This window comes from Gorilla gorilla, chromosome 6 (genome assembly GCF_029281585.2).
Source record: "Gorilla gorilla gorilla isolate KB3781 chromosome 6, NHGRI_mGorGor1-v2.1_pri, whole genome shotgun sequence".
Taxonomy (NCBI): domain Eukaryota; kingdom Metazoa; phylum Chordata; class Mammalia; order Primates; family Hominidae; genus Gorilla; species Gorilla gorilla.
The window spans coordinates 93,342,488-93,355,397 of NC_073230.2; the positions used below are offsets into that span (position 1 = coordinate 93,342,488).

Sequence of the window (12,910 nt, forward strand, 5' to 3'; positions counted from 1 at the left end):
GTCAGTCAGGCTGGAGTGCAGTGGCATAATCACAAGTCACTGCAGCCTTGACCTCTTGGGATCAAGTGACCCTCCTACCTCAGTCTCCTGAGTAGCTGGGACCACAGGTGCATGCCACCATGTCCAGCTAATTTTTTTTACTTTTTGTAGAGATGGGGTCTCCCTATGTTGCCGAGACTGGTCTCGAACTCCTGGGCTCAAGTGATCCTCCCACCTTAGCCTCCAAAACTTCTGGTACCACAAGCATGAGCCACAGCACCTGGCCATCCTTTTCATTCTTAAAATTTCAGCCTACCTAGCATAATATCCTTAGAGAAGACTTTATACATTTTATAGTAATTCACTTCTGACATTCTCATTCATAACTCCTGTTTTCTCCTTCATAACACTGTCCCAATTTATAATTATATATTTATGAATTTATTTTGTTAATATTTGTCTCCCTTATTAGAATATACTTTCTTTGAGGGCAGGAGTATTTTCTCTTTTTCATTTACTTAGTGCATTACCTGATGCATAATAGGAGCTAAATAAATATTTGTTAAGTAAATGAGTAAATGAATGAACTTCCTGCTATTAGATAATAATAATAAGATTTTAATGTGATCATCATTGAATTACCTGAATCAACAGAACTATGTATTTTTTAGGGCCTTCTGTACTAGGCATAATTGCATCTTTATGCTTACTACATCATCTGGGGTAGGTAGGGGTCACAAAGTCTTGAAACCATGAGTGTACAAGCAGAGAACAATGTTGGCCACCCAGGAAGGCTTACCTCTCCAAACCAATTGCTTGGCACAGAGAATGGAACTTGGAGTTGTACAAAAGTGCAAAGCTGTGTGTCCACTTAAGGAGTAGCAATTGAGCTTTGCCCCACGATCACAGAGGATCTTAACACAATCCACATTGGCCATTTCACAAGCCACGTGAAGAGGGGTTTTCCCATTGGGTCTACAGTTGATTGTAGCATTGTGGTCCAGTAGCACCAGAAGACATTCCACATGGCCAAACAAGACAGAGAGATGAAGGCCTGTGGCCCAGGAAGACTTCAATTTATAGCTAGGCAACCAGTAACCTGAAAAAAAAAAAAAGGAAAAGGAAAGTTTAACTTCTTGACCTAGGCTTTCTCCCTGTTTTGTGAGGATTTTTACAAGTATTTTATTTTGGCCACATTTATAAAAGTGGAGTGGAGAGGGGATGACAGAGGTTTTAAACTAATAGCTAATGGGTCTGCAAGCGTTTTGTTTAATAGCATATTCTGATATTCATCAGGGGAACAGGCTTTCTCAAGCTCTCACTGTCTCTACTGTTTCTTATTACTGTGTCTTGTTCCTTTATTTACTTTACCTTTCTAGGTCTTGAAGGCATTTAAGTTTGGGATCTTCATTTATGTAATTGTATTTTATTTTGCATGCTGAGTTATTTGAGATGCTTCAAGGATTTTTTTTAAAAAACTTTCAATCATTGAGAGTTTGTCTTGAATGATTCCAAGGCTGTCAGTTGCAAGCTTATAATTTTTATTCTATCCAAAATCTTTTTTCCTACAGTTGTTGTCAATCCAGCATATGAATATATTTAATCTTTTTTAAAAAATTATCACTCCAAGATTTTATTTGCCTGCCTGTTGATTTATGCAATATCGCTTTCCAAAGACGAATTTAAGGCAACTCTCAACTTTCACACACTTAAAGATTTTTTAAACGATTTAGAAAATAAGGGCAAAATAAAAAAGTAGGAAAATAAAAATGTCAAAAGTAAGACAAATACATACACAAAATATAAACTGTATCCTATACACTAGAATGGCATTGCAAATTTGCCTTTGAATTTCCTAGCAGCCAAAATAAAACAGGAAAATAAGATATGTTGCATAATTAACTATGTCTACAAGCCATACATAAATGAATTGGGCAGGGGAAGCATAGATGTGCCTAGAAATGAGATCTTCAATAATTTTTCCCATTGGTTTTTGGAAATGTGCATTCTCTCTCTCTGCCTCTCTCTCTCTCTTTTCTCCCACTGATCTCTGACTTCTATACGCTGAGCTGGTCTTTTTTCTATAAATCTGCAACTATTGCCACATTTGACAAGCTATAACTATGATGACTTTATAAACCTTCTTTCTATGTCAATGCCAATAGCCATAGCATTTAAGCTTTTATGAATGGAGAATGGAAAATAGGTACAGAAAGAAAAAATACTGAGGGCAAGAAGATGAAGAGATAGTTCTTCAACAGTCACAGCGTAGAAATTACTTTAGGGCTGAAACAACAAAATAAATTTTAACATGGATAAATCAAAAGTTTGCTTATAGATTATAAAAATTCCACTTATAAGTACAAAGTAAGCAGAATATGATTTAATGGTCATTTATTTGAGAAACAACCTAGGGATTTGAGCTGTAATCTCAAAATAAGCCAACAGTGGGATGGTGCTGCCAAAAAACTAATACAATCTGAAACTACATTAATAAAAGTGTAGTGTCCAGAACAAGAGAAGTAAACGTTGTATTCTTCACTGATTAGATAAGGTCATAAGAAATCTAGAATATTACGATTACTACTGGGCATTGCCCCTTACAAGAAATGATGAACTACTAGAGGGTGCTCTGAGGATGATGACCACATTAAAAGTGGGCCTGGTGATCAGGTATTAAATTTCTCTCATTTAAGTGAAAAACACTAGAGACATGCCACCCCTGGGTATTTATCCTATAAGTATAAACACCCATGTGAAATGTCCTAAAAGACCACTGTATTGCACAACTCCACAAAAAACAACATTTGCATTGTACTCTGTGAAATGTGCTCCTGGACTTAGGAATCTTGACAACCTGGTCTACATACAAGAACATGCACTACACTACAGCATTGTTCAAATGGTTAAACAACCTCCATGTTAATTGATAGGAGATTGCTTAAATAAATTATGATACATCCGTCAATCAAATACTATACAACCATTAAAAAAAGGGGCAGTCCTATATAGACTGAAATGGAAAGATCTCAAGATATATTACTGAATGAGAGAATCAGGGAGCCAAACAGTATACAAACTATGCTTTCATATGCAAATATATTTGTAAACACTGAGAACACGAAACTGGTTATAGTGGTGGCCTCCAAGAAGAACTGGGGGGTTGGGGGATCAGGACAGACATGCACTTGTTCTTGTTACAAGGAGGTAACATACCAAGTTATCTCCTTGGCAACTTCTAAATTTAGTATCCTGTGCATGTATTGCTTTTTAACAAAAATAAATAAAATCAAAATAAGCTATTGTCTCTCTGTCCAGAGGGGAAAGAATAATTTAATTTAAAGAAGTTATTTACAAGGTTGTGCACAGTGATTAATCCCACAGGAATGAATGAACTCAACCCAAAGTTTGTCTGTCTTTCTGCAATGTATCCTCCAACCTAGCTATACACACACACACACACACACACACACACTTTAATCTCTTTTTCACTCCATTCAGAATTCTAGAGCCATCTTGCTTTCTCTCTCTCCCACCTTTCCCTTTATCCAAATCTACTCTTTAAAAAGAAATCCAGTTATTTCACATTAAGGTCTAATGGACTGAGGATTGTTTAAAGTATGATCACTCTCAGGATTATCTGAATTTATGGAAGAATCTATATTCAGCTAATAGAATTAAATTCTAATATATTACTTTGAGATTCCAGACACTGGGAAGAGATGGTGTTGGATTATATGGACTTTCCATGGCAGAACTAAGTAGTGTCATAGACAGTCTGAGCTGGGGAGTATCAACTCCATGCCTCGTGTGTATATGTGTGCAAATTGATATGCACACACAATGTATGTACATATAGATTCATTTATACATTTCTATTGAGTTATGTACATTGAATCTCTGTTCCGAGCAGAGTTCCTAAGCTGTATGTCATGCAGCTTGCTTTTGATGATGAATGAATCACATTAACTTCAATACTTAATCAGTCATTTTAATACTCAAATTTCCTCAAAAAACAACTGGCAAAAACAGTCTTTTCTAACTGCCTAGGAAGTTGGTTCCAGGTCTGAAAACCAGGATGTGTTTTGCCTGCTGATTAACAGCAAAAATTAGGCAGCTCTCTGTGACAACTGATTGGAAATTTGCGCCTGCTTCTGCAATGGGAAGAAAAATGATCCCAGAAAGGAAGCAGCAGAGAGCTGATTAAGAAAACACCATTTTGATGTAAAATCAAAGAAACACAGAATGTTAGCGCTGGAGGGAAGATTATCCAGTCCAAGCCTTTCATTTTCCAGATGAGAAAACTGCCACTTTTTCAGCCTGCTAGAGCCATCAGTTGCCTGCCTCAATCCAAACTCATGGATTCAGAATACCCGCAATGCAGTTTCCATCTGTCTTCGTCTTTGTGAAAGCAGAATAGAATTACCTCCAAGCCTGCTTCACAAATCACAAGGAAAGGAAGAAGATCCTCAATTCATCTGTAATATTTCACATCTCTGATATGGAAATGCATTTGCTAGTTGAATTTTTTTCCTCCTCCTAACTTCCAGGTAGCACCTAAAGACTCTATCCTGTTCGTGTATTATGTGAGTCAGTTATCCTTGGCCTCTCAGTGGGTTTCTTCCGCATCTCCTGTAATCATAAACATTATCTGGTCAATCAGGCTCACAGACTACAAGGTCCTGGAATTCAGCCAACTCCCAGAATCGAGTTGTGGTTACAACTCACCTCTCCTAAGATAGGAATGTGTGTAGGTAGGTGGTAACAAGACACCTTAGCTGCTGCCTCTGGGGAGCTGAAGTGGAGAAATGGCAAGAGGACAGTTTGCAGGCTATAGCTTAGGGTATACTGAAGTGTATCTGGAAGCTGTGTTGCAAAACTTTGGTGGTAATGTGGGGCAAGGGATTTTTGAATAATTCAGCCCTGAGCATATCAGGAAAGTCTGCTGCTTTGAGCAGAGAAAAGAGCAGCCCCTGGCAAAAGGGCCATCAACGTACAATCATCACTTTAAAATGAGGCTGGGCCTACAGGTCACTGTGTAGCAAGTGTGGAAGTAAATACACTTACTGTCATGGAGGACCAAACCCCAGATAAAGCTATCTTCAAAAACTACAGATGAGGCTGTGCCTGTTCACAATCTTCTGCTGATGCTGATATGTCAAGAGATCAGAATTTGTCCCCCAAAATATAACCACCAATGACCACAGCATGCTAGAAACACAATTAACTGATCAGGCAGATTCATTTTTTACACACTCCCTTCTTCCCACAGCAAAATTTTCCCAGGGCTTTGAAACCTAGAATGTGATTTATTCCTAGTATTTGTCTTTCAAAAGCCCCACTCTGCTCACCTCTGCAGACTTCAGGCTGCCCTTTTACTATGTGTTTAGACTTCACAAAGGACAGAGGTGAGGGAAAACCAGGGAACCAAGCCCATGGGAGCTAGGGGTGGGAGGTGAAGCAGCGGCTGCCTCCCTCTAATGTAAACCACTTACACGCCACCCCATGTCTAGAGTCTGTGTGCAGTGACAGCTCCTTGCAGAAGAGTTCTGTTTGAATAAGAAGCTCCACTAAGAAGAAAAGAAAAATACAGATTATTTCCCCTGTGTACAAAACCCACAGGAACTCCCAAATACGGGCCATGCCCATGTGGCTTTGACCATGATACATAATCTGTTTACATAGTTTCACCTTCATAATGTGATTATCTGCATGCCAGAATCTGAGCTTAGAGAGGGTCTTGTCAAAGCTTCCATTTTACAAATGAAGATAATTAGTCTGGAAGAGGTTAAGTAGTATAAAGTGTCCATGTTCATATAACAAGTACCCACAGAATCAACTCTAACTCTCAAACTCCATTGCCCCCAAATCTTTAAATAGCCATCTATGATCCGAAGGCTACATGCAGTTTACCTCCAAACTGATATCACTTGTAGCTAAAAGTTCTAAAGGAATTTGAGAAGTTTTATCCCTGAAAAGAAAATATGCAGACTAATCGTGTGTGTGCGTGCGCACACGCGCGTGTGTGTGTTTAATTTAAATCTGAAACCAAAGAGAGATGCCCCAATAGCTGGGTAGAAAGCTGCCTAGAAATATAGCAAGGAGCAAAGTGTTTGGGCCTTCTTTTGGAAGAGGGGATTGGTTCTGCTCCAGCGTTTGGAGAGGATGTACACATTTCTGGTAAACCTTCAGCTAAGCCTGGGCTCTGCAACAGTTATCAACTATAATGTTATCTGAGTCAAAAGAACCCCACACACGAGAAGCCTCTGTTATTACAGCCAAAGGTTACACACAGTGCTCGTGGCTGGATTAGCAGACATTTGCTCTGCCTGTGTCCATGTATTTACACAGTCCTGAAGGATTACAGACTGAAGCACAATTCTTGGCTATTTTTTAATAGCTAATATTTTCCAGATAACTCAAAGTTCCCCTGGGAAGGGGGGATAAAAGCAAGTTTGAAGTGTAAAATGTAAAAGAAAAAAGTTTGAACATCGAAGAAAGGAAAAGAACCCTAGGATGGAAATGGGAAAGCAGGAGAGTGAATTTCTGGCAAAGAGGAAAATTAGGTGATAAAGAAATTATTCATTCAGAGAGTGGAAATAAGAGCTTTCACAATATTTGGATATAAGTTGCTACTTAGTAAAGGAGACAGAGTACCTGCCAGAAAGTTTTTTAAGTGAAATCATTTGTTGGTTATTTTAATTAAAAATATGACTACCAACCAAGGAATCAGTGGCTATGGGCCATAAACGAAGTATTTAAAGTGCATTACCCCGATTAATAAAAGGACTCTGATTAACCTTGCTGACTAGGGAATTTCGTACCAAAGAGATAAGTATGAAATTCTGCCTGTATCATTTATGAGCAAAAGCTCATACATCTGAAGGAAGATCAAGTTGGTAAAGCCTTTGGAAACAGTTTTATGGACAGTCCTTCATGTTTCCAGTATGGAGGTCACCAGTGAAAACCAATAGAAGGGACCTTTGTGTTTTCTTTAAAGTTTCCTTCTGTGCTTGACTTCACTCTAAATACTCAGTGGTTGGCTCATAATTAATGTTATATCACTGACATCCCTTGACTTTCAATGACTTATTACATTTGGCAGTTAGAAAGTTGTTCTTTATGTTTTCTTTATATCATTTTTATTTTAAAGTGATCATCTGGTAAACGCAATTTTGGCTTACTTGTTTTTGCTTTTAAGACCCATTATCTCCGCCATTCCCAGGGAGGTCTCTCAAATGCCAACCAGCACATTTTAAATGTTTGCTTTACAAAATGTGAGAAAAGTTTCTTTAAATTAATAAAACATGATTTCATCTGCAGATTTTATTATGAAGCTTAAAATAACTTAGAAAAGTAAAGTGAGAGCTCTCTAACTTTAAGAATCATGATTAGATGCTGGAGAAAGACAGGATCCACAGTTTGAACATGAACTCTGGAGGCTGGCTTCTAAATCTGTTCTCTGCCAAACTGGTAAGAGAAGCTGCTCAATGAGCTGGGCCCAGTGCTACAGAGGAAAGCAGAAATGAGCTTCCAGACTTATTTGTAATCCAATAGCTTTATTCTGTCTTCCTCACAAAATACACATTTCATATTTGCTTATGAGCTAAACTTTTGATTACTGGTGTGCCCAATAGATTGTAAATTTGCGAAGCACTATTTAGATTTTAGGTGATTTATTTGCCAGCAGAGTTCTGAGTTCCCTTTTCAAAAATTATACACTGACTTTCATATAGGCTTAGATGGACTATATTTAGGGATAAAATTTAGTTACTTCTTAAATCCTATAAAAATGCTGTATGTTCTAAATAAATAAGAATGGTTTAGAATTGATTGTACTACTTTTCATTTTCTATAGGACTATCAAATGTTGAATATAGAATTTTAGTATTGATTACACAAGGAAATTTAAGAGTAGCATGAGATTTGTTATAGGTTTTGTGCATTGTCTTTCTTATTAAGCCAAAAATAACTGAAACCTGAAGATTCCCACACTTTAAAAGTAAACAGGAATGTTCTGTTTCCTCATCTGGATGCTGGTTACATACGTTTGTTCTTTTGTGAAAAGTAATCAAGCTGCACACTTATTTATGCACTTTTGTGGAGAGCTTTTCAAAAGTGCTTTAAAAAAATCAAAGAGCAGTGTGTAGCAGTTCAACAGCGTCCAACGTCCAAAACTTCTCCTTTGATTTAATAAAGTCTCACAAACTTTAATCCAGCCACATGCCTTTTAAGGCCACACAGAAATGGGTCCTATTCCTTTGAACTATTTAGAAAAGAACTAACTAACCACTGTAGACTGCTCAGCTCCACGCTGTTGCCCGACAATGACTTTATGACTTAAGAAATTGATATAACCACTTAGATCTACTAGCAGCTAGGATTCTATTTGTCATTTCCATTCCTAACTTTCCATTCCTAAGTTTAAAAGGATTGATGATAAGGCTGGAAGCATGTGAAAAAAATTGGAAGAAACTTCTTTTTTTTTTTTCTTTTTAGACGGAGTCTCGCTGTGTCGCCCAGGCTGGAGTGCGGTGGCGCGATCTGGGCTCACTGCAAGCTCCGCCTCCCGGATTCACACCATTCTCCTGTCTCAGCCTCCGGAGTAGCTGGGACTACAGGCGGCCGCCACCACCCCCGGCTAATTTTTTGTATTTTTAGTAGAGATGGGGTTTCACCGTGTTAGCCAGGATGGTCTCTATCTCCTGACCTCGTGATCAGCCCACCTCGGCCTCTCAAAGTGCTGGGATTATAGGCGTGAGCCACCGCTCCTGGCCTGAAGAAACTTTTAAGAAAGATGAGGTTTTAACCTGGGTTTAAGACTAAAGAGACAGGTCCTTGTGTCCATGTGCATATTAAACAGATTAAACAGAGTAGTGGAGAAGTGTGTTTCTTTCTACACATGCGTGCAGACACAAATTTCCTGCATAAACCCTAAAAGTAAGACCACAAATTTTACTAGTTCTGTGCAAACATCCACTTGGCATACATAAGAATGGAACTGTTCTTTTCCTTTTCCAGAGGGTGTAATTTGCTATCTCCCTAATTGAAAGCCACATCCCACAGTCCTAACACTATGAAAACACCTCAATTCGTGGGAATGAAAATTTAGCTCTATGAGGACCATGGGAGTCAGCTCATATTGACAAGAAGAATTTAAAATGTATTTTCTTTTCCTTCAAGGAAGATGACACCGGTGGAAGTAGGAGAACCAACCCCACCTCTCCCCTCCACTTCCCTAGAGCCTGCATCTAAAACTTGGTTTCTTATATTCTCAGAAACTTCCCACAATCTGTGCAACTTGGCCTGCTCAGGAGATGAGAGAAGACAGTCTTTGCAACTCAGGGTCAAATAACTTACCCACTGACTTGAACCTGAGTTATTTCACCCTAGGCACAAATATAAGCTTTTTAAAAACATCTTAAAAATTAGTTTAGCATTCAGACATTCTATCACTGAACAAAATTATAAGATGAAAGCAATCTGATTATATAGTATACAAATTTTCTAACAGACCCCATAAACTTTTTAAAAAATAGATCCCTTCTTTGTCTTCCCATCAAAATATTAATGCCATTAATGCCAAAATATTATAAAACCCTTGAGTAAAAATCATAAACACAGTAACTAGCCTGAACTCTTCTATATGTCCCTCAGAACTCACAATCGGAGGACAGTAAATTAATGAAGAAATATATACTGTACCATTAGCATTTGTATCTGGAAATGTATTATACTGATGATTTATAGATGGCCAGAAATCATTTTTAAACATTAAAATAATGACTGTCTCTAAATGCTATACACAAGAGCTTAGCATCTATATTGTATTAAACATTAGTGACGTTGAGCAGCATGTTTGCAGTATGCTCACCAGATGATCTAACTACTCACGTTCCCCCAATTAACCAGTTGATTTGGGAAATCAGAATCAGTGGAACTCTAATTTATTTCTGATTTATTAAGCATGGGTTCCAGAAAATTCCTTGGTAAAAAAAAATTGGTCTAATTTTTGTTTTCCTTAGGTCTTTATAAGACAGATATTCTGTATTAAACACATCTACAATTTTGAACAATTATTGTAGTCCAGGAAAAATGTTAACTTTTTGGTTTTGCTGAATTCAGCTTTTGTGCCTGAACTGAAAACTCATTAAAATGAAGAAGACCAGGAAGGTGCCTGTGGCACCGCTTTATCCATTTATTAACCCTCCAAATGTTGGGGAGATTCCTCTTTTTCATCCACATGGACATAGGGAGGATATATCTTTAAGTAGCTGTTAATGGAGAATTAGCAGCCTGTTCTTAAACCAGGTACATTGTCTAAGATAGGGTTTCAACAATCTGCTTAGCCATAATCTAAAAATGTTTTCTTCCTTCTATATCATCATAGTCAGAAGAAAAGTTAAAAACAGAGAGAGTGCATTGCTAAAAATGATTGTCTGGGATTTCAAGTCCTAGGCCCAAGGGTGGGAAAAGAAAAGGAGAGACACAACTTATACATACATATCAGGCCACAATGTGTTTTAGTTTAAAAAGAAAGAAAATATCAATTTAGAAATATTTTTAAGTGAATACTTAAAGAAACAATAAAAGCTACTGTTTAGAGTGGATAACTGACACTGTGCATTTTTTTAAAAAAAAAATCATTTTCTAACAGTTCTACAATAACACCTATATGTTTTTACCTTGTTTATAAGATGCCAAAACCATATTCTCATCTTCGACTTCAAAAACAGTGTCCACATCTATTTGCCTTTGGATCAAAATAGCCTTCAATTTTCCGAAGTCATTGGACTTTAGCGCCTCAAGGAAATTTCTCTTAACTAACTTGGCAGCTCCAGATTTAGTGACAGGGGCAGTGGTGCCGTCCATCCTTCCTCTCCCTCTGGAAGCTTTGTTGTGATTTATCAAGAGAACAGCACCGAGCAAACAGGCGCATGCTGGAGAGTCCACAAACTGTCGGCTAATTTTATCCCAAAGTTATGCTGATCCGTTCTATTTATATAGGGATCATTTCAAACTTCAAAATATCCTTCTTGGCTGTCACTACATTTTCAGGTCCTTTAAACTGGTTATATATTAACTGATCCATTCAGTAATATATAGTGTCAATATGAAGGAAAGCCCCCGTGATACATTTCCAGGCATAAAATGTCACAATTATTTCTTATATGATCAAAGTAATAACATAAGATTTAAAAGCTCTTAATGCTCTTTTTTTCCCCTCAATAAAAACATCTGGTGCCTGGCTGGAGATCCAGCATCTTGCTCTGACAAGCCAATATCCAAAAATGAAAATCTGTTACAGTTGTTGATACATTTGCTTCTAAAAACCTGTAATAATTTTGCAATATGAGCTTGTAAAATCAACCATTGTCATACATATTTGAAGACAAACAGGAGGTTTTCAAGTGACCTAGACTTGAAAAATTTTAATATGAAAAGCCGGGAGGGGAGGAGGTGGGGAGACGGTCGGGGGCAGGGACTCTTTTAGGTAAAAAAGAAACTGAAGAGATAAAACATTTAAATGCAACATGTGAATGAACTTTATTGAATCCTGTTTTTCAATCAGCTAGAAAAGACAGTATTGTGGAACTATAAATGTGGACTAGATATTACTTGACAATATAGAAGTGTAATGATAAATGTGGTTATGTAAAAAAATATTCTTACTCTTAAGTGATACATTAAGGGATAAATTGTCATGATGTCTAAAACTTCTTTAAAAATAGCTCAGAAATGCAGACAGATAGATGTGTGTGTATGTGTATATACATATATATACATATATACACATATATACATATATACATTTATACACATATATACATATATACACATATATATATGTATGTGTAAATAGAAACAGAGAGATAGCAAGTGTGGTAAAAACTTAAAAAGTTGGTGAATCTAGTAAGGGATATATTGGTGTCCATTACATTATTCTTTCAGCTTTTCTGTAAGTTTGAAATTTTTCAAATAAAAAGTTGGAGAGAAAAGTATATACTTAATTTTTCTTACATAAAATCATTAAAAATTAGGAAAATTATAATAGCAAGTTCTAAAGAGAATGCAAATAAATTGTATTTTTATATGTCGTTTGTGGAAGTCAAAACTGGTGCAAACTTTCTGCAGAATAATTAAAAACATGAATTTTTAAAAACTTACAATGATACTATTTGATTCTTAGAATTTACTTAAGTATGTAAAAGATGCAAATCACAACATAATTTTAAACTTATTTTATTGATGCGTAATATAAATGAAAGAAATTGGCAAGTTACAGGTATACAGCTTGTCAAATTTTTAGTGAACAAACTCATGTAATCAACATTGAGGTTAAACCATAGACTAGTTCAAGTTTACCTGAAGCCCCCTTTGTGTCCTCTTCTAATCAACACAGCTGCCTCAAAGAGATAACAATAAATCTTAACTTCTAATAATGTAGATTAGTTTTGTTTGTTATTTTTTTTGAGACAGGATCTCACTCTGTCACCAGACTGGAGCGCAGTGGTGTGATCTGGGCTCACTGCAACCTTTGCCTCTCAGGCTCAAGCCATCCTCCCACCTCAGCCTCTGGAGTAGTTAGGACTATAGGCATGCAACCAGCACACCTGGCTAAATTTTGTGTGTTTTTTTGAAGAGACAGGGTTTTGCCATGTTCCCCTGGCTGATCTCCGACTCCTAAGTTTAAGCGAACCTCCTGCCTCAGCCATCCAAAGTGCTGGGATTACAGGCATGAGGCAGTATGCCTGACATTTTTTTTTTTTTTTTTTTACGTTTTAATGTTAAACATTTTACAATTTTTGAAAATTTTAAATTATATAATTTTTGAAAAATAGCAACAACAAAAAGAGCCATATATGGAAATACTTCCTCAACCAAGGGATTGGCTCCCAACTGACTCTCTGTGACACACTGCTTTTGTTGA

General features: G+C 37.0%; 1 protein-coding gene across 1 annotated transcript in view; it reads right to left on the reverse strand.

Moving 5' to 3' along the window:
• The window catches only part of ASB4 (ankyrin repeat and SOCS box containing 4), a 54,084-nt gene extending 43,204 nt beyond the window's left edge, over window positions 1-10,880 (reverse strand). The window contains exons 1-2 of the mRNA XM_004045783.5: window positions 10,665-10,880; window positions 779-1,078 (exon numbers count right to left, since the gene is read on the reverse strand). Of these exons, the coding sequence (XP_004045831.1) occupies window positions 779-1,078; window positions 10,665-10,851 (487 nt within the window). The 5' untranslated portion in view covers window positions 10,852-10,880. The remainder of the gene's footprint in view (window positions 1-778; window positions 1,079-10,664) is intronic.
• Between the last annotated feature and the right edge of the window lie 2,030 nt (window positions 10,881-12,910).